This window comes from Mytilus galloprovincialis, chromosome 8 (assembly GCF_965363235.1).
Source record: "Mytilus galloprovincialis chromosome 8, xbMytGall1.hap1.1, whole genome shotgun sequence".
NCBI lineage: Eukaryota > Metazoa > Mollusca > Bivalvia > Mytilida > Mytilidae > Mytilus > Mytilus galloprovincialis.
This window is the reverse complement of record NC_134845.1, coordinates 93,425,284-93,450,455: the sequence shown is the minus strand read 5'-3', so window position 1 is coordinate 93,450,455 and position 25,172 is coordinate 93,425,284. Positions and strand designations below refer to the sequence as shown.

The window sequence follows — 25,172 nt, the reverse complement described above, 5'->3', positions numbered from 1 at the left end:
TTTGATGTTCCATACTGATATATACATAGAATAGTAGATATGTTTGATGTTCCATATCTATTTGACCTTCTTTTATATTATATGACTGATCGAGATTGTAAGGAGAGAATCTAAAAACAAAAGTATCATAGAAAATAACCCCCGTATAATTATGTTATATGTGTAAATGTACCGGTCTCAAGTCATGCACAAATTTATTTGTAAAAGAGGGACGAAAGATACCAAAGGGACAGTCAAACTCATAAATCTAAAACAAACTGACAACGCCATGGCTAAAAATGAAAAAGACAAACAGAAAAACAATAGTACACATGACACAACATAGAAAACTAAAGAATAAACAACACGAACCCCACCAAAAACTAGGGGTGATCTCAGGTGCTCCGGAAGGGTAAGCAGATCCTGCTCCACATGTGGCACCCGTCGTGTTGCTTATGTGATTACAAATCCGGTAAACAGTCTGATTCGGTAGGTCACATTCATGAAAGGGAAGGGGATTGTAGTTACGACGTAAGGAACATATCCGATATCATTTGTGAAACGGTTATTCCATAACGGTCAACCAACTCGTGATGGCGTCCGTAAAATTTACGAAGGATAACAATTTACAAGTATTTTTGTCAAATTGTACTGTTGAGCTGGTGTGTCTTTATTTGTGTGTCGTTGTTTGTTTTTTTTTTTAGCTCTTTGTCGTATTCCATATCGTCACTGGGCTTCTAAAATGTTGTAAATTACAAATTTTTCAAGAAAAAAATATCTCACAAACAGGCTTTGAAAATTTTGTCAAAATGCATGCTTCCAAAATGTCGTATGTGAACTTGAACATTTTTGTGAATAGCAGTGAAATAACAACTTTGACATTTCTGGATTATCCAAGAACTTAAATTATTTTCACTGAAATAAACTTGTCACTTAAGGAATGTACAATTATTTTTCCCCAAAAGCCATTCTGCAACGATTTTCAACTTTTCATACAACATTTTGGAAGCAAACTTTACAAACAACTGACATTGGAAACTTTGTAATATGTCTTATTTCAAACGTTTTGATTACCAAAGATTCCCTCCCGCCCAGACCATTGGTGTCAAAAAGTATTTTTAGCCAAAAAAGTCATATACGACATTTTAGAAGCCGAACGACGATATGTATTGTACTCGTATTTCTTCTAAACAGGAAATTCCAAAACAATATGTTTTGCTCTTGCTGCTTAGCGGAGGAGTTATCTATGACCTCAAGGGCAAGATAAGATAAAATACCATGTAAACATCATGTTAAGATCGATCGAGGTGATTTTTTTCGATATTAAAAAAATAAATTAAAATAAAATATATTGTGTGGTATATTTATCAAACATTGACTGGATTCTCTCTGCTTTTGATTTCTAAGTTTTACATTTATTTTTTTTTTGGTTCCATTTTTCTTTTCTTTTGTTACGATACATCTGTACTCCCTAAATATAATTATTCTTAGTTGATTCAATACAATTTACTTCACATTCGAGCGCATTGACAAATGAGCCCATTGAAAAATAAATTCACATTGATGCATTGAATATATTGTTTATAATGAAATAAACACATAGTTATAAATTTCATGCGTCAGAGCGGCTTTCTGAAATAACCTTCTTTACAAACGCACGAACTGGAACATGACATGGCTATTAATGAGTGAATATGTTAGAAGTTAAAGTAAAAAGGACATATTAAAATCTATTTTTCAGAGATATCCAAGAAGATAGATAAAAGAGACGGTAATTGGTATAAGTTAAGAATGAATTGTTTGATTGATTGATTTATTGGTGTTTAACGTCATTTTCAGCAACTTTTGTGCTATTTCGTGTCGGTCATTTTCATTGGAGTAGAAAATAATAAGTTGGACAGTTTCTATGATTTTTATATTATCAAAACATGCTACACTTATCACACAATAAAAAGTGCAAGGCGTGAACAAATTAACATTTATTCATGTTTTGTTGTTTTTATGACAATTACCACGGGGAAAACATCACGATATTGACTTATTTCGAAGAGTACATCGTAGATTTACATATATTGATACCTGCTTTTTACACACATCAACGCGCACAATACGAATATAGACAATTATTTGCATTTTAAGCTTAAGCCATCTCAAGTCTTACATATTAAGGTACTGTATTGATGGTTTTGCTCGTTCCCACCCTTCTCACCGTTTCAAAATTTAGTAACTCTAAAGAACAAGTATACATTGGTACAGGCTCAAGTTTTTACTATAATTATCAAAAAAAGGGTCAGAGATAGCCAAATAAATTAACTGAAAACAATTATCATAATTTATATAGATATAAGAAGAGGTGGTATGAGTGCCAAATAGACAACTCTCAATCGAAGTCACAATTTGTAAAAGTAAACCATTATAGGTCAAAGAATGGTCTTAATCACGGAACTGTGGCTTACACCATATTTATAGATATTACGCAATTACTGAAATTACTATCAGTATCTACAATTAAAAGTTGATTGCCGATTTCTTTTTGTAGCAACTTGTGATTTACAGAGATCCCCATTGGGGGACACGTATTTCCGAAAAACTACACCTTGGGGAGTGGAGTTTGACTTGCCATGTCCAACAGGGACATTATTTAAACTGGGAGAATGTAGTTGTGAAAAGAAAAGTAAGTTTGTTCCTCCCCTCTCAATGAATGCTAGGCAAGTTTGAAAAACACAATAAATCAAATTAAAAGAGTAAATTTCAAACATTTCCCCGGATTAACCTTTTTTTTTGTGTCTACATTTTTTTATAATACCGTAATTGGCCGTATAGTACGCAGTTATGTATAAAATATATACACTTTTCGATGCTCAGTTACTGTGTAATTCTCGTATCACGGTTTTGAGTCATTAGTAGAACTTACGAGTGGCGTCAGAATGGGTACGAAGAAGTTATCAGCGTTGTCACAACAACCAATATTAAAAATAGAAACCAACAACATTCTCTGAGTTATTGACTCAAGACAGGCACATTAAGAATGAGTGATAGGAGTAAACAATATAAAACAAGAAGATGTGGTATTGACAATGAGACAACTATCCACCGGAGGAATAGCACCCAATCCTCGCTAACATTGTACAGTGGTGTAGAAGAAAAAAAAACATTTGAACAAACTGTAAGAATCTGTTGGAAATCGTTCGACTCATCATTATTTTCACGAAGCTACATATAACCACATACAACTACTTTTTTCTCTCTCGCTAGCACGAAGTACATATATGAAATGATTTAATTTTAAGAAACGTAACAATCTTAAGAAGAAACAATACTCATGCAAAACTTAGCTGTAACCAACTATGATGATCCACTATAGAACGCACAACTAAATTACATAAAGAACATATTTGAGGGCCCTCATGGGGTTTTTGATTATGTGATTACTTGGCCGTTTTTTTAATGATTATTTGATTATTAAGCCAAATATTTCATGATTATTTGATTACCTAGGACTGTATTTTTAGTTTATGATTATTTGATTACTAAAGATAAGCAAATATTTAATGATTATGTGATTATATTGGCAAAAAAATGGTGATTATGTGATTACTAGGACCCCCCCCCCATGAGGGGCCTCATATTTCAGAGCTAATTTCCAAATGCTAGTATAGAAAGACTTTGGTTGGCTTGCTTTTTTTGTTTGAAGAAATGTTTGCTCAAGCATTTTAATTAAGATTAACATCTAAAAACAATATAGATAAACGGAGTTACACTTACAATGCTTAAGCAATCAGACTCGGACTTCTCTTGAACTGAATTTTAATGTACGTATTGTTATGCGTTTACTTTTCTACATTGGCTAGAGGTATAGAGGGAGGATTGAGATCTCACAAACATGTTTAACCCCGCCGCTTTTTTGCGCCTGTCCCAAGTCAGGAGCCTCTGGCCTTTGTTAGTCTTGTATTTTTAATTTTAGTTTCTTGTGTACAATTTGGAAATTAGTATGGAGTTCATTATCACTGAACTAGCATATATTTGTTTAGGGGCCAGTTGAAGGACGCCTCAAGGTGCGGGAATGGTTTTGCTCGTTCCCCCCTTCTCACCGTTTCAAAATTTTGTAACTCTAATGAACCATTAAACATTGGTACAGGCTCAAGTTGTTACTATAATTTTCAAAAAAGGGTTAGAGATAGCCGAATAAATTAACTGAAAACAATTATCCTAATTTATATAGATATAAGAAGAGGTGGTATGAGTGCCAAATAGACAACTCTCAATCGAAGTCACAATTTGTAAAAGTAAACCGTTGTATAGGTCAAAGAATGGTCTTAATCACGGAGCTGTGGCTTACACTCAAACAATATAAAACAAGAAGATGTGGTATTGGCAATGAGACAACTATCCACCGGAGGAATATCACCGAATCCTCGCTAACATTGTACAGTGGTGTAGAAGAAAAAAAACATTTGAACACCTGTAAGAGTCTGTTGGAAATCGTTCGACTCATCATTATTTTCACGAAGCATACATATAACCACATACAACTACTTTTTTCTCTCTCGCTAGTATGAAGTACATATATGAAATGATTTAATTTTAAGAAACGTAACAATCTTAAGAAGAAACAATACTCATGCAAAACTTAGCTGTAACCAACTATGATGATCAACTATAGAACGCACAACTAAATTACATAAAGAACATATTTCAGAGCTAATTTCCAAATGCTAGTATAGAAAGACTTTGGTTGGCTTGCTTTCTTTGTTTGAAGAAATGTTTGCTCAAGCATTTTCATTAAGATTAACATCTAAAAACAATATAGATAAGCGGAGTTACACTTACAATGCTTAAGCAATCAGACTCGGACTTCTCTTGAACTGAATTTTAATGTACGTATTGTTATGCGTTTACTTTTCTACATTGGCTAGAGGTATAGAGGGAGGATTGAGATCTCACAAACATGTTTAACCCCGCCGCTTTTTTGCGCCTGTCCCAAGTCAGGAGCCTCTGGCCTTTGTTAGTCTTGTATTTTTAATTTTAGTTTCTTGTGTACAATTTGGAAATTAGTATGGAGTTCATTATCACTGAACTAGCTTATATTTGTTTAGGGGCCAGTTGAAGGACGCCTCAAGGTGCGGGAATTTATCGCTACATTGAAGACCTGTTGGTGACCTTCTGCTGTTGTTTTTTTCTATGGTCGGGTTGTTGTCTCTTTGGCACATTCCCCATTTCCATTCTCAATTTTATTAATACAAAAAAGCAAGCAAGCTAACCAAAATCTCATTATACAAGCATAAGAAATTAGCTCTTATTCTATAATTTATTCTATTATTTATAGATTGTACAGTGATGGCAAATGATCCCACATCTTACTCAGAATACATTGACAGCATTCAGGACTGGGTGACGGGTCAATGTCCTCAAAATATGGTATATAGAACGGATTATTGTATGTGTACACTACCAAGTAAGTTCAATATTGTACTTCATGAGTTGAAGGCAATAGTATATCCATCTATATAATCATGTAAATGCAGGTATTTATATCTCGTGGCCATTTGTTGATTAAGAAACATTGGATCCTTAACCTTATAACTCTCAATGAAGAAACCAGATACGTATGAACTGGACAATCCTCTATTGTACATGTACTTACTGTCTTATGAAAGCAATACGTTTTGAGGCTCAACTGGAGTATATTGAACAAGTAGTTCAATGCTGAATAACAATTTTGATATTCATACGCAATTACAATGATACATGTAAAATAAACAAACTTAGACCAAATTGATAGATGGGATGAACAGTCCTGGCTGAGCATGAATCAACCGCCATAGGAACATACCCAAGAATATAAACAGCTAGCTATTTGTAGAGATAATATATAATTATATAAAATAGAGCAAAATATATTATATGCAAAATAGAGGTGAAAGATACCACCTTATAAGGGAGCTACCATTTGATTTTTAGGGGGGGGGGGGGGGGGGGGGCTAGGATGAAATTTGAAAAAAAAGGCAGGACAAATGTTTTGAGTAAAAAAAAGTCAGGATGAGAATTTAGGTAAAAAAAAGTCAGGATAAATTAAAAAAAAAAAAGGCAGGTCCGAACAGAGTGAAAAATAAAAAGGCAGAACAGAGATTACAGCTAAAAAAAAAAGGCAGGACAACATTTTTCATCCTACCCCCCCCCCCCCCCCCCTATAAAAATCAAATGGTAGCTCCCTAAGTCGAAATCAAACTGACAATGCCATGTCAAAACCACGAAAAACGAGGAGACAAAAAAACACCAAAAAAACCCACCCAACCAAAACGCAAGTAACGCAACATAGAAAACTAAATACTGAGCAGCACGAATCTTTCAAAAACACCGGGGGTAATCTCATGTGTTCCGGAATGCTTGGCAGATCCTGCTCTACATGCGACATAGAATAAAGATATTTAAAATACAAATAACGAAACGTACCGGTTCAAAATTCAAATGTTCCTATTCAATTGAATCATTGCCAATATAGAACAAGACTCATCATTGATTATTTTTTTTGTAGAGGATTACATTACCCCAGGTCCACCAACATTACTGGTAACTGTTCAGCCAGAAGGTAAGTCACGTGATGGTAACTTTTCAGCCAGAAGGTAAGTCACTTGATGGTTATTGTTCTGCAAGAAGGTAATTCACGTGATGGTTACTGTTCAGTCAGAAGGTAAGTTACGTGATTTTATATTTACAACAGGCTTATCTTTCAGGGGTACCCAATAACCCGAAAAATCCATCAAAAATCCAGTCGTTATATTGCACTCAATACGAACATGGCCGTAAGGGGTGATGTAAGTACTTAAGTTAGTGTATTCAAAAGTGTTTTAATGATGTATCCTGAATTAAAATTTTACTTTCATTTCGTACTTTAACAAATAATGAAGATGTGATATTCTTGCAAATGAGATATCTACCCACTATTCTGTGACACTTTCCTTTGCTTGCTACTAAGGGAGATACCATTTAATTTTATTGGGGGGGCTAGGATGAAATTTGAAAAAAATAGGCAGGACAGGAGTTTTGAGTAAAAAAAAAGGCAGGATGAGACACTTACAAAAAAAAAAGTCAGGACGACAATTTAGGTAAAAAAAAGTCAGGATAAACTATAAAAAGAAAGGCAGGACCGAACAGAGTAGAAAATGAAAAGGCAGGACAGAGATTACAGATAAAAAAAATGCAGGACAAAAAATTTTCATCCTAGCCCCCCCCCCCCCCCCCCCCCCCCCCATAAAAATCAAATGGTAGCTCCCTAATGTTGTGTTGCGTTGATGTCATTATAGACGAATTTCAGCCTGTCTATTGTGAATGATTATGAACAATGCTTCTGGAAATACCTTTCGAGGTAAATAAGAGGACTGTACGTTCCAAAGTATAGAACAAAAATAAAAGAGAGCCGAAAAATACCAGGGGGACATTTAAACTTATAAGCCGAAAATAAACTATAGAAAATAGTCTTAGATGCATGTTTTTTTTTATTAGTTGTTAGTAGCTTTGAACTAGCTTTCAGATAACTGCGAATACTCTCAGAGCTGTTTTTATAGTGTCTTTTTGTTGTCGGGATGTACAAGTACCCGGCCACGTCCACTTGTATTTTTGTCAATCTGATGAGTTAAGCCTTTTTCAACTGATTTTTATAGTTCGTTCTTATGTTGTACTGTTATACCACTGTCCAAGGTTAGGGGAGGGTTGGGATCCCGCTAACATGTTTAACCCCGCCACATTATTTATGTATGTGCCTGTCCCAAGTCAGGAGCCTGTATTTCAGTGGTTGTCGTTTGTTGATGTGTTACATATTTGTTTTTCGTTCATTTTTTTTATACAAACAAGGCCGTTAGTTTTCTCGTTTGAATTGTTTTACATTGTCATATCGAAGCCTTTTGTAGCTGACTATGCGGTATGGGCTTTGTTCATTGTTGAAGGCCGTAAGGTAATATATAGTTGTTAATGTCTGTGTCATTTTGGTCTCTTGTGGATAGTTGTTTCATTGGCAATCATACCACATCTTCTTTTTTATATTAACAACACCATAGCTTAAAAAGAAAAAGACAAACAGACTAACAATAGTACACAAATCACAACATATAATAAAGAACAATCCAATGTCGAAAAAAAACCCGGACGACGGATTTTTACTTTTTTGACGAAAAGTTTAGAACATACATTGTAACAAAGACTTACAATATCTTAATAAAAGACACTAATGAAACCTCTAAAACCACAAAACTAGTAAAACTTAAAATGGTATACAGAGGTGAATATCGAATTCTAAACCAGCAATTAAAAAATCTTGCAATACGTCAAATTGTTGTGATTATGGACCACATATTTCTTGAATGAAATAGCTATAAATATTTCGATTTATATATTTCAGATTGTCCCTAAAGACAGAAAGGTCCGTCGTCATACGAGCTATCATTACTATTACGATTGTTATATTTTAGATTGCCATTATAGACAGAAAGGTCCGTCGTCATACGAGCTATCATTACTATTACGATTTATATATTTTAGATTGCCCCTATAGACAGAAAGGTCCATCGTCATACGAGCAATCATTACTATTACGATTTATATATTTTAGATTGCCCCTATAGACAAAAAGGCCCGTCGTCATACGAGGAGTATTTTCCGTCCGTTGATGATTGGGTCACAAATTACTGCCCACATGGAACAATATATAGTGCTATGTACTGTAAATGTATTTCACAAGGTATAATATTTTGTTTATGGTATTAGGAGGCGGTAATAAAGTATTACGCATGAATATTTTCAGTAAATAATTAAACAGAATTATTCCAGTGTTAAAAAAAAAAAATAATATTGGTTTACAAAAAAATAAATAAATATGTGTTTACCACTTCTCTTAAGCTAACGCAGGGCAGATTATATCAATAAAGGTAACAGTAGCATGCCGCTGTTCGAAATTCACAAATTTGATAAATTGATAAAAAAACCAAATCCAATGTCTTTTTTATTTTTATAAATAATCATTTTCATAACAGCGTGGACAAGACCATTTCTTAGCGCGCTCAGGTATTGCTTGAGTCAGATTAGGTGAACGTTCGTCTGTAACGCCCACTTTTCAAATCGTACGTGTTTTAAGTGTTTAAACTATAGGGTCGCTAAAGGTTCTAAACGCCTAAATCAAATAATACGAATAACTAGCAGAGGACTAAACATTGCATGCATGTTGATTTAAATGTTGAATACATAAACTTTTTTCTTTTCGTGCATCTGCATGAACTTTACATTTTTATTCTTAAATTCTCACTGGAGGGCCCCTGACAGACTACGTGAGCGTAAACTCCAACATAAGAATTGCGGTTGTCCATGCTGTTATGAAAATGATTCTATCACTATTATTATATTTGTTCCAGCGAAACCCTATAATTCAAATGGATGGTAAATTTATAACAAAATATATAAGCTGCTTTTTACTTAACACCATTGAAGTCAAGACTTTAGCTTGACAGACTTAATTTAGTTTGTGATTTTTCCCCAACAGATGCATCGACACATTCACAGTCAAATAAAAACCCTACAGAAAAAACGTCACCGATTGTTTACACTTTTCAACCTCCTGCAAGTAAGTATATGTATTATTGGATGATTTTATTATTAAGTTTTTCATCAGTAGGCCTGTATAGATATATCTTGATGTATCTATCGTCTGTTAAAGAAATTATATGTTATAGATTTCTTTAAATACCTAAATATAGTACACAAAAATAATAATACAAAATTCAAAAACGTAATTGCTTACCAACGGAGTTATTAAAACAAAAACATATTACAAAGATCAAGTGTAATACATATCCAATATAACTGATCTCCTTTCTCTTTATACAGACTGTCCATACACACAGGATGGACCTTCATCATATAAGGAATACATAGACAGTCTTGGGAATTGGCTGACTTATGACTGCTCTTCTGGGAAGGTATATAGTCCTCTCTGGTGTACTTGTCTTATAGAAGGTAAGATATCTGTCGATGTATGAGGGCCGGAATGGGTTTCTCGGAAAAAAAATTAGTGCAAAAAGGAATAGAAAATAAATGCAAAAGTAGTATACTGCTATTTGATAATAATAATTCGATATAACCGATACAAATCCGGGTCACAAACAAAGAACGAGGGGTATAAATGCATTAATCCGGGTCACAAACAAAGACCGAGGGGTATAAAAAAATTAATCCGGGTCACAAACAAAGACCGAGGGGTATAAATGCATTAATCCGGGTCACAGACAAAGACCGAGGGGTATAAATGCATTAACTATAAGAGGAAAACAATGGAACAACAGAAACACTGAACTGCTACAAAAACAAACGCCAACACATATATAAACATAACAACAATAAATAAATTTGAGAATTTTGAGTAATGGGAAGCTAAAATATTAAGAATAGAAAATTGACTAGGTCTTGATGAGGTTTTAATAGAATAATAAACTAAACAAAGAGAATGAAACTGAAAAAAAAAATAAGAACAGAAAAAATAGACAAACATATAAAGTTAAAGACACCCTTGTAGATTTCGAAAAAGAGCAGGCTAATGCGACTACAATGCAGTTATCGCACCTGCAAAGTGGAAAGGGATTAATATAAGTTGCAAAACTTGTTTCCCAATCAACTATGAATAAATATGTTTAAACTAAATATATAAAGAGCACAAAATAGTGGGAGAGATCCGTTGGCGCCAAAAATGCGTCCTTTTGCGCCACTACTGTTTTCTCCAAATGCTACGTTTGCGCCAACTGTTTTAAAGTTAAAAGGTATCATTTGCGCCAAAAAAAAACAACATACGATTGCGCCAATAAGAAGAAAAGTTACTTTCCTCCTCCTTTAATTGGACTTTGAACCTGCAGTTTACACGGCAAATGTTTCCTTTTTCTGAAACATATCTTCTTATTACTGCTGCTGCATGGGTACTTCCAAATTTAATGTATGTAGTAGCTTGTAACTTCACTTTAGTGTCTAAAATCACAAATATTGAAGGATGAAATGCATAAAACGGTTAATTATAATTCCTGTGGTATGCTTCTGCTCCATTACTAATATGTCTTGCTGAAGATAGAGTGTCAGCCGATACAGACGGTGGGAACAAAGCACTGTGTCATCAACATGTGTGGCTGAAACATAATCAGCAAAAGCTTCTATTTTCTTCTCTTTTGGCATATCTTGTATTAAATATTCAGCAAAGTAAAGTTTTATTCTCTCTCTATACATTGACTGTCTAATGCATTTAAGTCATTTTTCTTCAGATGCTCATCTTCATGGTGAAATATCTCCGAACATATTATACTGTTTCAGCCAAAAAATAAGAACAAATATATTCTAATCATTAATATGTATGATAGATATGTGTACAGGTAAATTGGCGCAAATGAGTTACGAATATTGGCACAATTGATACATTTGGAAAACAAAACTTGGCGCAAATGATATCCCTGAAAAACAGAAATTGGCGTGAAAGGACTGCTGCCAAAATAATGGGGGTACTGAAATATAAAAAATAAAATAAAAATCCAATTAAAGAATATTGAAACATGGCATACATATGAAATAATACAGAAATTAAGAACCCCATGTAGACACTCAGTAGTAGACAACTAGGATTTTGTCATATAAACCCCGTCCACGATGACAGCGGGCTAAATCTCTAGAATGTTCCCTTTACACACCCTACAGTTTGGACACATCCTTTCTTTTTTGAAACCATTCAACCATTGGTCTACTATACATTGAACAAACATGGCTGAACTTTGAATTGAATATTATAAAGTAAAACAATGACGGTACCAATATTACTGCATCAGATCCGCATTTAAACGTCTCATCAACAATCCTCAATGCAAAACTCTTCTTGAATTCTAACTTAAACATCTAAAGGACTGATAAAACAAAACAAAAAACATGATTTAACCTTGTCATATATCTTAATGCTCATCTTAATGTGGTGTGTTAGTTCGAGAATTTTATGTGGGTTTAAAGTGCAGATCGTGACTATCTAATGTATTCAATATTTGTACAGACTCCAGACGATTAAAAGCTAAATCAATCGATATATAACCCAAGTCAAGAATATGACAGTTGTTTTCCATTCGTTTGTTCTATTTGAGCTTTTGATTTTTGCCATTTTGAATTTTCCTCTTGTTAATTTACTTTTTGTTGAAGACTGTAAATTGTCATCTTAATGTCTTAGATCTGTGCTTTATTTGCCCCCCCCCCTTTGTTTAACATATACCCCACTTCCACTTCAATTCTGATTAGAATTGCAGAATGGAGTTTGATGCGTCAATCAATGAATTATACATTGAATATGAATACAGATATTAGTTTTTGAAAATCTGTCTCAAATCTAACAATCAAGTTTAATTATATATATTTTTTTAAATATTAATGGACGCTATTGTCTATTATCATCTGTCGTCTGCTTATTACAAAAACCTTGAATTATCATTCCTGATGTATAATTTACCTACTTAGTTTTAATGGAAAATCAAAATCAATAGATAATTACAAATACATATTCATCATCTATTATTTACATATTCATCATCTATTATTTACATATTCATCATCTATTATTTACATATTCATCATCTATTATTTACATATTCATCATCTATTATGTATGCTCGTTTGAAAAACATAATCAATAAACGTAAGTACAAGAAGTAATGAATGTTTAATTTGAAGCATGGTACAATGACCTTTAATTATTTTCTAGGTCAAACACCTGATTACTCCGGTTACATGACAACACCACCCCTTGTAGCAAGTAAGTTTTCTCTATTTTTTGTGATATTGTCACATTTCTTGATCGGTGTGAGAAAATATTTCTCGTAATGTTTCTCACTAGTGAAATTTGTGTCCTCGGCAAATGATTGGTCGAAATTTAATTTTGACGTCAGATTTTCTTAGTATCTTCTGAATTTCTTATTGTGATGTCTTGACAAAAGGCGACCATGCCCGATTACGTCACATATAAAGAGCACAACTTTCGTCCCAATGCGGCCGATTCCGTATCTTCATAGACGGATAGGAGCGGAGTCACCCGAGGATTGCCGATTGTGAAAAGTAACGATAAAAGTCATTAGAGATACAGATTTCACCACTATAACTCGTGTATCTTTCTCTTCTCCAAACAGTTAAATTTTAATTATCAAAATACCAAAATTTATCTGTTTCGAGTGGAGAAATATCGTAACACACTTATTGCAGTGATGAAATCTATATTTCCTCAATATGTGTTAAAGTATATGGAGTGGTTCTTACATCGGGTTTCGGTACGCGACTTTGGCATAGACAGTGTTAACTTCTTTAATGTGTTCATTATTTGCGGTAGACGGTCTTGAACAGAGCATTTTAATCAATACATAAAAAAGTTTAAAATATTATCTTTTAAAACACTTAATTTCTTTTTTTAAACACAGGCATATATTGCCTTTCAAAGTTTTGGTTGTAAATAACTCTCCTTAGTCAATTTGTATTTGGCCTTTACACTTGTGTGTCTTTATCAGGCGAATCGCACGTCGGGTGTACTAAATTGTAATCTAAGGTATCTGCGAATAGTTTTCACGCGGAACAGTCGTGAAAAAGTCATTGAAAACCCATTTCTTTGATTTTTTAAATATACTAGTAATACAATTTATAACAGACTTTTCATTCAATTTGAAATTTTGGAATCTAAAGGCAATAGTAGTAGTCCGCTGATGAAAAATCATAAATCTATTGAGAGAACAAAAATCTGGGGAATTAGTTTAATGGTTTCAACGAAATACCTGTATGAATGAATGATTAAAGTCGAAAATATATGTAGAAATAATATGATTGTATGGTCTATTTAAAATAAAATTTACCAGTAAAAATTTGTTAAAATCAAAAACTTTCTGTTCTTTATCATATTGAAGATGTTAGCCAGTAAGCAGAAGGATGTTCATGATGCGATGTAAACTATAATTTGATTTCAGATTGTTTGCTACAACCTTCCGGTCTGACGTCATACAATGAATATGTGCCTTCATTGGGTGCCTGGGTAACCAATGATTGTCCTGTAGGAAAAGTATTTAGTAAACCACACTGTGCCTGTGTAAATGAAAGTAAATAAAACAATGTCTTTTCACAATCATTAAGTATGGAACGCCATAGCTGTCTTATAATAAAAAAGCAACCCCACATATTAGAAAAGCACCTTCTTATAGTAAGAAAGCACCATCACATAATAAAAAAGCACCTTCTTAAAATACAAAAGCACCATCACATAATAAAAAAGCACCGTCTTATTATAAAAAAAACACCTTCATATAAAGAAATATCCAGGACAGCATATTTAGAATATGACACACAAGACAGCTATGGCGTTCCATGATTAAGTATACATTAGAAATGTGGTACGAGTGCCAATCAGAGAACTCTCCATCCAAGTCACAATGTATAAAAAGTTAACAATTTTAGGCCAATGTACGCCCTTCAACTAAGAGACTTGGCTCAGACCGAACAGCAAGTTATAAACGGCCCCAAAGTAACTAACGTAAACAATTCAAACAGGAGAACAAACGGTCTATATAAATAAAATCGAAAAACAAGAAACACATAAGACACCAAAAAAAGATAACAACAGATTTGAGACAGGTGTATAAAATGCAGTAGTTTAAACACCAACCATAACCCTACTAGTCTGAGACATTAGTGTTTCATTGCAACATAAAACAATTACTACAAAACATCAATCAAAATGGCTCAACTCGACCAAAATGACATGTCAATTTGTAATGAAAATGTTTCATAAACCTCTTTTTCGTTCGGTCAGTATAACAATTGAATTTCATTTATATATGATGAAATATAAATAAAGGCAACAGTAGTATACCGCTGTTCAAAACTCATAAATCCATGGACAAAAAACAAAATCGGGGTAACAAACTAAAACCGAGGGAAACGCATTACATATAAGAGGAGAACAACGACACAACACTAAAATGTAACACACACAGAAACGGACCAAGCATCAGACAAAATCCGACGAGAATAACACATATTATATCAAAACCAAATACATGAATTTGGCATAGACAAGTACCGTGACACGTCTTATCGCAATGTGAAATTACACTAAAAAATAAGAGAAAACAAACGACACAACGTTAAAATGTAACACACACAGACACGAACAATAATATAACAATGGCCATTAAGCATTAAACATAAGCATGATAACTAACCTCAAACATGAAGTAAAAGGAAACATTTAGTCAATGAAAAACTATGTTACATTTTAAGGTGGTACCTAACACTACAGGAAGATAACTCTGTAAAGTCAGCTAAACGTTTTAATTACGTTGTGTTGTAAAAGGAATATTAAGCTTCTCAATGATCAAAATTGGTGTTTGTCAAATTGCTATATAACCAGTGTAATTTTTCTGAAAAAAAACGGTTGGTTCAAAAAATTTTAAATTTTTATATTTTTGTTTATGTGTCAAAGTAAATAATTTGGCAAAATGTTATGAAAATTAAACGAGCCAAATTAATTTTAGTGAAAGTGTTGGGTACCACCTTATTACCAGTTTTCCTCAAATATGATTGATAGCATCATTCTACTTATACCGTTATTTGTTTCATAAGGAAATATCGTAATATTAATTTTACTTTTGTAGATTTGGTGCCAAAATCAGAAATAACAACTTTAGCAGTTGATACAACATACGTCACAAATCCAGGTAATTCTTTTTTAGTTTAAACATATTTATTTATAGTGGATTGGGAAACAAGTTTTGCAACTTATATTAATCCCTTTCCACTTTGCGGGTGCGAGTGCTGCCTTGTAGCGGCATTAGCCTAACTCTTTTTCGAAATCTACAGGGGTGTCTTTAACGTGCAAGATATATGGCTCTCTCTTAACACGGGCCAGCCATTTATCGTCCCCTTCCGACGGACTATCATCGTTTCCTCAAGACCATACTCGCAGATGGTGTCAAGGGATTCTTTTTTATAACATTAATTGGCAGTAACTCTTTGAACGTCATTAGAACGTGTTTATTGCATTGCTTGTAAAATAATAGCAATGTATAGATACAGGCAATGGATTCAAAGAAGGTGACATCTACTTTTGGCTATTTATTTTTTTTTAAATTTTTTGTCGAATATTAAAGGTTTTCAATTTGCATTCGATTAAGAATTGTAAGCGCTTCAAAGACGAGTAGATGAACCCAAAATATTTTGTTCTATAGATAATTTATGAAGAGTGCCATGAGTTTGCTTATGATGCTATTATTCACCAGAGACCAACATGACTAACAATAAAATAGATAGCAACTTACCACAATCAATGAATTAAAAACTTTGACAAAACATACAGAACATGGCCAGCTGAAACCTTCTCTTGTTTTGAACAGTGGTGTACGTGCCGGTTTCTAAATTTTTATAGGTATCAGACATGTTTCAGTCGAATACTATGAGATACTTTATTTGCCAAGCATCATAAATGGCGTGTTGCACATAGCAGGACAACATATTGGGACTAGCTAAAATTGTATTTCAATGCTCAATTATAATTCAGTCGAGGTAGCAGTTATAATTATACATTAAGCAAATGTGTCCAATAATCTTCTTCGAAAAAGAATTAAATTAAATGTTATCAAGCTTTTTTTTTTTATCTTTTCTAATTTTAGATTGTGATTTGCGACCTGTTGGAAAAAGCACCTACCAAAAATATGAGAAAGCGATTGATGCCTGGGTGACAGAGGACTGCCATGTTGGTTTAGTTTTTAATGTCATGTTATGTCACTGTGTTAAAGATGGAGTCGGTAAGATATTGTCAATTTATCTTGATGCTTTGTACTTTTTTTAAAACAAGAACTGTTTTCATAAGGTTAAAGGAAAAAAGAGAGTGTTGGAAAAGTAATACATAGTAGATTATCGATCCTTTTGCAGTTCTTGCTATTCCCTTGCTACCTTGATTAGTTTTCTTGATCAATTTATCAGATTTCAACATCGGTAAACTTTTGGTGTGCATGTACTGTTTTGTGTCTTGAATGGATACCCGATATCTCTTGTTTCTCTATTGTATTGACTTAATTTAAAAGTGTGTTTTTTTTCGTGGTAGCCTGATATATTTTGAAAATATGGCTTGAAATAATTTAAAATAAAAGAGATATTAAGCTGATAATTTTGCACGCAATGCATGTGTCATGACACAGGTAAAACTATCATTATATACAAGTTGAAGATTGTTGAAACATCAACTTTAAACTAAATCCTTGCTCATACTGATTTTCTTAAAAGTAAAACCATATATCTAGTGTTTAAAATCAGAATACATGAATTCGAGTTTTTGATCAATTTGTATTGTCTAAGTTGTTATTTAATATGTGCATGCTGTCCAGGTTACATACAATTGATTGATCTGTTTTGTGTTTGCCTAACGCCACATTAAAACGGCTATAACGTAGATACACATGAGAAATCTAAACACTTACTACCACTCATCAGAAGCATTTGAGTTTGCCAGTATTCTCTCTTTGGGTTTCAGTCGCTTAATTTTTAGTTTTTCTGTGTTCTGTGTTTTGTGGATTGTTGTTGTATATCCTCCATTGACAAATGTTTCATTGCCACTTTATGTGTATCATTTTTTTTTCATTGTATTAATAATTTGATCTTTTCAACAGTTGTAACAGGACTACCCGTCACTAGTACAAAATCGTACACAGGAATCACAAACTCAAGTAAGTACTACTCTCCTTGATCTATTGTTTCCTTCTATGCTACTGTCATACAAGTGAGCTATAAATAGTTATCAAAGGTACCAGGATTATAATAAAACGAGGCTAAATCTACAATTTTTTACATAAGAAAAATGTAACTAGTGAAATTAATGTTCCATGTCAAGGGTAACTTTTTAAATGCACCTCTACTTATCTTTTAATTTTCGATTATGCAAATAACCTTTGATATGCAGTTTAATATTATGAATTATATGTTTTGGTTTAAAACTTAGGCATTGTTGACAAACATATTTCAGCTGTTCCCAACAATCCGAAAGTTTACTCTTAGGATATGTTTTGAAAGATTGATACAAAAATATACCTATAAAATATAAATGAAGTGGTTGAACCATTAAAGGGAGCGAAACATACCAGAGGGGCATTCAAACTGATAGATAAAAAATAAACTGACAACGCCATGGCTAAAAAAGAAAAAAACATAGACAGAAAAAAATAGTACATAAGACACAACATTGACAACTAAAGACTTAACAACGCGAACCCAACCATAAACTGGGGGTGATCTCAGGTGCTCCAGAATGGTAAGCAGACCCTGCTCCACATATGACACTTGTCGTGTTGCTAATGTTATTACATACCCGTCAACAGTATAACAATGGAACTGGATTGTAGTTACGACATTGGGAAAGAGGGACGCATATACCAAAGGGACAGTCAAACTCATAAATCTAAAATAAACTGACAACGCCATGGCTAAAAATGAAAAAGACAAACAGACGAACAATAGTACACATGACACAACATATCCAATATCGAAGTACGAAAAGATGATTTCAACTTCACCATTTGGAACCTCTGGTTTGATAATTCCTTTTGAGCAGCAATCCTCTATCAAGAAAATCATGACATAAAATACAAGCGCGGGAATGTCGTATCAATATCAAGGGAATACTGATAGTTTGTTGAAAAACACTTCCTCCAAACTTAACAAATATGTTGTCAGTCAAGAAATCAAGCATATTGATTATTTCAATCTCAGAGATTTTGTTTGAATTAAAGTGGCTTATCCCATAAGACCAGAGGCTTTCAATATTCCTCCCTTAAAGGTACAGAACATTTTGTTTCAAGTAAATGATGTTTGTCATTTGAATAATATTGTTTGTACATTGCTGTTGATGGTCACGACAAGTTGTACTTGAGTGGGTGGGTACCAACTTTCGTGGATGTTTGATTTCAGGGCTTTACCAAAGTTTTGCATATATTCCTGAACAAGAACTGTTAAACGTTGGGCATTGAAATTCGTTGTTACTCGGTACCACAAAATCCACGAACATTGGTATCCACCGAATAATAATACATCCAAATAAGTTGTATTATTTAGATGACAATTCGACTGCTTCTTTCAGTCAATTTATCCCTACCAGTTGTTTATATTCTTCTTAACAGGTTAAATAAAATAATTTACATTAATTTTCTACGTATTTCTTAGATTGTCCATACGTTCCTGTGAACCAGAGATCTTACAAGGAGTATGTAGCTGATATAGGAGCATGGGTAACAAATGATTGTCCTTCGGATATGGTGTTTAATGTTGTCATGTGCTCCTGTCATCCAGAGGGTAATTAATATGTTACATGGCAAATGCTTAAGTGAAGCAAATATTAAAAACTAAGGTCAAAGTTCCTCAGTCAAAGAAATAAAGGAAACAGCGGTATACCGGTGTTCAAAAGTCATAAATAGATTTGAAAAAAACCAAATCCGTGTTGCAAACCACAACCAAGAAAAAAACCATCAATGAGAGGAAAACAAAGGAACAACAGTAATACCGAAATGCAACAAAAACAAACGCGCTTACGTAGCAAACATGCTACAATCATTTTACTTTGTTCGTCCAAAAGATTAATAAACGATATAAGGCTTGTGATTTTGTACGCCATACACGCGTTTCGTTAACAAAAGATTAATCATGCTCGAATAAAAAAAAGTCACTTCTATAACATACATCACGCAGATGACTGAAATGAAGTTATGAAATTAAATTAAAACAAAAATATGGTTCAAAGTGTCCATCGAAAGCGGAACAATATTTGTTGGCGACAGTTGTAGCATCCACTGGTTTCAAATGAATAGATATATATGTTTTGTCCTTTTTCCGTTCTCATAAATATAAGCTGTTTAGAAGTTTCAATCCTTTTCATTACAGGGTCAGCTGATATCATTGTTGTTCCAATAACAACTGTTCCTCCATTGAACATCCCAACAGTTCCAAGTAAGTTTCATATCTTATATAATTCAATTTTGAATGTAACACGTCTTCTGATTTTCTGACAGTGTTTTGTCTATCATCTCATAGATCACATAAAAAAAGAAAAACATGTGGTGCACACTTTTAAATAACACGCTACGCGTGTTATTTAGTATGCACTACATTTTGAATGTTATTTCTTCAGAAAAAAAACCCATAACAGTCATACCTTAAATACATATATGTATGAATTACTTTGATATTTACAATAAACTCATCATAGATAGATATATACAAAATGTTGCAATGTAGTTACTTACGTTTTCAGAAAGAAAACCGGATTATAAAAAGTAGCATAAGGTCATATTGCAGTGATTTTGATTTTATATTATATTTTTATGAATATAAAATGTAGAAAATAACATTGAATTTGTGACTATAAAGTTTAAAACCATAAATACCATATGATACCACTGACAAATTGTAAAAGAATCTGTAGTTTTCTATCTTGTGTTCTGTGTACTATTGTTTGCTTGATGGTATTCTTCTTTATTAGACATGACGTTTTATTTTTATTTTCGACAAGAGTTTGCATCTACAAGAATTGGAATTGAAATTTAATTTATAACTGAGAAAAATTGGTACAGACAAGGCAAATATTTACATTGTGTGAATATCTGATGCTACGAAAGAGCCAACTTGTAATCAAATTTTAAGGACATAATCATCAAAAAGTTTTTTTTTTTATTACAGATTGTCCTTATAAGAAGTCTGATGATGGATACCTAGAATATATACCGGAAATGAAAATTTGGCTCAATAACGCATGTCCTATTGATCACGGATTCGTTGTGGAATATTGTACATGTCTGTCTCAAAGTAAGTATGAGTTAGATCACTCAAATGATTTTTTCGAAATAAATTTTTATTTGGTTTCATGGATGATATTAAAAACAACTAGTATGACCAGATTTAATTTTCAAGTCTAATTTAAATTCAAAAATAATTTTAAACGGTGAATTTCGCAAATTCTGGTGACTTACCAAAAAGCCAATTCTATATTGTTTTTTTTTCAAATTTCATTTAGAAGTTGACAGTGTTATTTTAAATTTAATGATCCCTTTATCTAATATTGTTAATAAATAATCTCCAAATGTGTTTTACAGGTGATATCAGCAAAATACCAGAAAAGCCATCAACTACAACAATAAAATCGTCAACAACATCAACATCAGTGCCTTCCACTATGACGTCACAAGTGACGTCATCAGCTAAATCTGAACTAACAAACACTCCGTCTTCAATGACAAGTAAAGCTACTACGCCCAGAAAACTTACTACAACTACAACAGCCTCCTCCGAAACAACAAGGACCTCCACCGAAACAACAACGGCAGCAACTGCTCCCAAGACTACAACAGCGACATCTACAACGCATTATGTTAAACCAACATCACCTACTACACCACTGACAACAACAGAAAGAACGACGACAACGATGAAACCATCTCCCACAACAGTTCAAACGACAACAACAAAACCGACGCTTGCACCTACGACAACAAGCGTCACATCAACAACAAACAGCATAACAACAACAAAGCCATCTATAACAACGACACTAGAAACCATTAGTACGTGATAGGTTTTGTAAACTCTAAATATAAAAGAAACTGTATTCATAACTTAAGTAGGGAGCATTTGGACATTAGACATGTTTGATATAAAAACAAAACGTTGTAGTATGATTGCCAATGAGACAACTATCCAACAGTTGAATGATGGCATTACCAATTCGACACACAATATTGTCTGAAGCTCTAGTTACGTTGTCTTATAGACTCTAAAATATTCAGTGCTTCAAATATACTTCAAGTCAGTTCAAGGATAAGCAAGATAAAATTCGAAAAATACACGTATTCATCATTTGCAAAAGGCTTATCAGATCCCCTTCCCCCTTAAAAAGCAAATCGAAAGTGAGATATTATTTAAAATTATCTTTTAAATCTGTTTAACAAAATCAACTGGTTTTTTTTCCTTTACAGGCAATTGTGACAAAATGAAATCGAGACTTGGAGAGAGATATTACACGACAATAGATTCTAGATGGGGAGAACTTACCTTTATGTGCCCTACGGGGAAGGTATATCATCCACCCAGTTGCGACTGTGTATCTAAATCTGGTAATAATACGGTGACCTATAGTTGTTAATGTCTGTGTCATTTTGGTCTCTTGTGGACAGTTTTTTCATTGGCAATCATACCACATCTTCTTTTTTATATAAATTACAATATGATGGAGTATTCAGCAATGAAACAGCATGACCATTAAACGAAAATCAGAATACAAAGTATTTAAATAATTTAATTTATTACTTTAGTTGCAATGAATTACATTGATTTCCACGTGAAATGAAAACGCACAAACGATGTTATTTCACTCCTCGGACTTAAATAAAAATAGGCGTAGTCAAGACGTCGATAAAATCGGATTAAAACTATAGTCGCGTCACGTAAAATTGGCACCATGTTTTTTGTCAAAATTTTCTTAAACATTGACCGCGTTTAATAAAGATCATGTTTTTCAATTAGCGGAAGAAAAATCCTGTCCAAATATCCACTACTGTCCTACCGTTTATTGTGTTTGCAGTGTATAATAATGACCTTCACATAATCCAAGATTATTTGTATGGTGGAATCCGACATTGTTATTACCGGACGTGTTGCCGTGGAGTTCCACGTGCTCTCCATTTACTTGTGTCTCTCGGAGCTTTTCGTCATCTTTACGTTAAAAGCTCGGGAAATTGTATCATCACTGACAATGATATTACCGGAGAGTAACGAATGTTATTGAATAAGGGATCCTCATAGAAACCAAGATGGCAGTTTTACAATGTAAATAATCTTGAAAAATGTGAAGGTCAGGATTATACAGTACAAACACAATAAAAGGTAGGACAGTAGTGGATATTTGGACAGGATTTTACTTCCGCTAAATGTAAAACATCATCTTGAGTAAACGCGGCTGATATTTAAAAAAGTTTTGACAAAAAACATGGTGCCAATTTTAAGTGACGGCGACTATAGTTGTGAATCCGTGGGAAAAGATATAGTTCCTTTCATGTTTTACTTTAATTTCATAAAAAAACATTTTCCAATGTAATAAAAAGAAATCAAATATAAAAACACATTATATACCAAATAAATGGATAAGGTCATTCCGGATGCCGCACTTTTGCATTTTTAAAAATATTTTTTGAGGATGAGTGAATCAGGTGAGTGGGTGTGTTCGTATGTTTTATTACATTGTGCTTCTTGATTTTGAGGAAGGTTAACTTTCTGGTAGTAAGACTCGTCACAGCCAGGCTGGCAAACTGGATAGGTGTCGTTAAACTTATAGACATACCCACATACTTATTTTCGACTACTTGCGGTTCTCTCAATTCATGTTTGTTACTTTAATGTTTTTTTCGGCGATTTATGTGATTCGAACATCGGAAAATTAATGTCGTTTTAATTTGCATACCCTGGCCTCTCATACTTATTTTTACTTTGAGATTTAGGGGGTAATGAGATGGCCACAAATGGATGTTATTTTGTTTCAAGTATCACAACTTAAATAATCATTGATAATTTGTTCTGTTAATTGAAAGCGTTTGGTATTGTTAACGTGTTATGGACTTCTCCTGCTTAAATTTGTTAAAGAGTTTAGTATTTTTGTTTTACTTTTTTATCATTATCCAGTGTCAAAAAATGTGTATGCTATAAACATATCTTCTATCTTCCATAGAAATCAAGACAACAACCAAAAGTGTACATAAAACGACGACACCAGTTACAACAACCATAAGACAACCCACAACAACGTTAGCAACAACAAGGCTTCAAAAAACAACGTCAATGACTACTACAACAAACCCGTCAGATACGACAACAGTTATCTTATCACCAACAACAACTGAAACAGGTTTGTGTATTTGATTAGAAGTAATTTTCCTTTCCATTTTTGATCTTAAAAAAAAACTATCCTATACTGTACTCTATACATATATAAACCCATCAAATATACCAGGATTAAAATTTTGTACGCCAAACGTGCGTTTCATCTACAAAAGACTCATCAGTTTGGACTTCCCCTTTTTTTTAAGTTACCTTGTGGAGTTTTTGTTTCGTTTTAATTCATTTAAGTAGGACGTTAAATGATTCTTTTAAACTATATGATTGTTCATGTATAATCATTTCCTCATTAGAATATTACTGAATCAATATTTCACATGCATTTGTTTCTAGTCTCTTGTTATGATGGCTGGCAATTTCATAAACACTCAATAAAATTCCGAACGGTAATCATATATTGACACATCCTTTTTCAATTATGATATGGAACTTAATACAAAATGACGATGAAAAATGTCCATGATATTACAAATGATTTCATCTATTTTAGCATGTCCATTGGTCCCGTCATCATCAGGTCCAGAATATTTTAAGATATTTCTGGGAACGTTTGGAGCAATTGAACTGACGTGCCCCTCTAAACAGATATTTGATCCTGTCAAATGTAGATGCTATATATAGACTTACAGTATACTGTGGGTATAAGGTATTATAAAAAGTACTTTTGTATAGACATGGATTCTCAAAGACATGGTAATGATTATAAATTAACAGTTTACAAAACTTAGATATTTTTGAAAAATAACCCATTTTATTGATTATATTAGCTGGGATTTTTTTTGGCAAAAACCTTTCAGAATTTTGACTCCCAAAGCTCTGCAACTTCGTTCTTGATTTTGGCCTTCTTAATTTTTTTTATTCGAGTGTGACTGACAATCCTTTGTAGCCGAAATGAGTATCTTGCATACACAAGTTTAAGACTGGTATCTATGGTGAGTTTTTTATGCATAAAAGTTTAGCTTTTTTTAGTTCATTTGTTCGTCTAAATCTTTAAGAATTGGTGAATAATAGGACATTGTTTTTATTTTCAGAAAATGAAGATTTTGTATTCAGCCACAGGCAATCATAACTTCCAGATACATTCAACACTATCATCGATGATCATCAGAAATCCATCACATTTACCAGATTATTCCAATAAATAACTAAGTTAACATGTTGGCGTTTGTTTTTGTTGCACCTCAGTGTTCCTGTTATTCCTTTGTTTTCCTCTTATAGTTGATGTGTTTCCTTCGTTTTTA

The 25,172-nt window shown here is 33.2% G+C and overlaps 1 protein-coding gene across 6 annotated transcripts in view; it reads left to right on the top strand.

The window, feature by feature from the left end:
* LOC143042859 (uncharacterized) overlaps positions 1-25,085 on the top strand; it is a 33,028-nt gene extending 7,943 nt beyond the window's left edge. The window contains exons 3-22 of one of the 6 annotated variants that reach the window (XM_076215335.1): positions 1,721-1,750; positions 2,519-2,653; positions 5,306-5,434; positions 6,515-6,568; positions 8,585-8,713; positions 9,509-9,589; positions 9,853-9,981; positions 12,737-12,787; positions 13,980-14,108; positions 15,663-15,725; positions 16,677-16,811; positions 17,673-17,729; positions 19,219-19,347; positions 19,933-19,998; positions 20,728-20,853; positions 21,141-21,608; positions 22,020-22,157; positions 23,765-23,941; positions 24,422-24,566; positions 24,963-25,085. In XM_076215335.1, coding sequence (XP_076071450.1) covers positions 1,721-1,750; positions 2,519-2,653; positions 5,306-5,434; positions 6,515-6,568; positions 8,585-8,713; positions 9,509-9,589; positions 9,853-9,981; positions 12,737-12,787; positions 13,980-14,108; positions 15,663-15,725; positions 16,677-16,811; positions 17,673-17,729; positions 19,219-19,347; positions 19,933-19,998; positions 20,728-20,853; positions 21,141-21,608; positions 22,020-22,157; positions 23,765-23,941; positions 24,422-24,552 — 2,357 coding nt within the window. In that variant the 3' untranslated portion in view covers positions 24,553-24,566; positions 24,963-25,085. Of the gene's footprint in view, positions 1-1,720; positions 1,751-2,518; positions 2,654-5,305; positions 5,435-6,514; positions 6,569-8,584; positions 8,714-9,508; positions 9,590-9,852; positions 9,982-12,736; positions 12,788-13,979; positions 14,109-15,662; positions 15,726-16,676; positions 16,812-17,672; positions 17,730-19,218; positions 19,348-19,932; positions 19,999-20,727; positions 20,854-21,140; positions 21,609-22,019; positions 22,158-23,764; positions 23,942-24,421; positions 24,578-24,962 lie in introns of all 6 variants that reach the window. The other 5 variants (XM_076215336.1, XM_076215334.1, XM_076215338.1 and 2 more) reach the window with 5 other exon arrangements.
* The last annotated feature ends 87 nt before the right edge of the window (positions 25,086-25,172 follow it).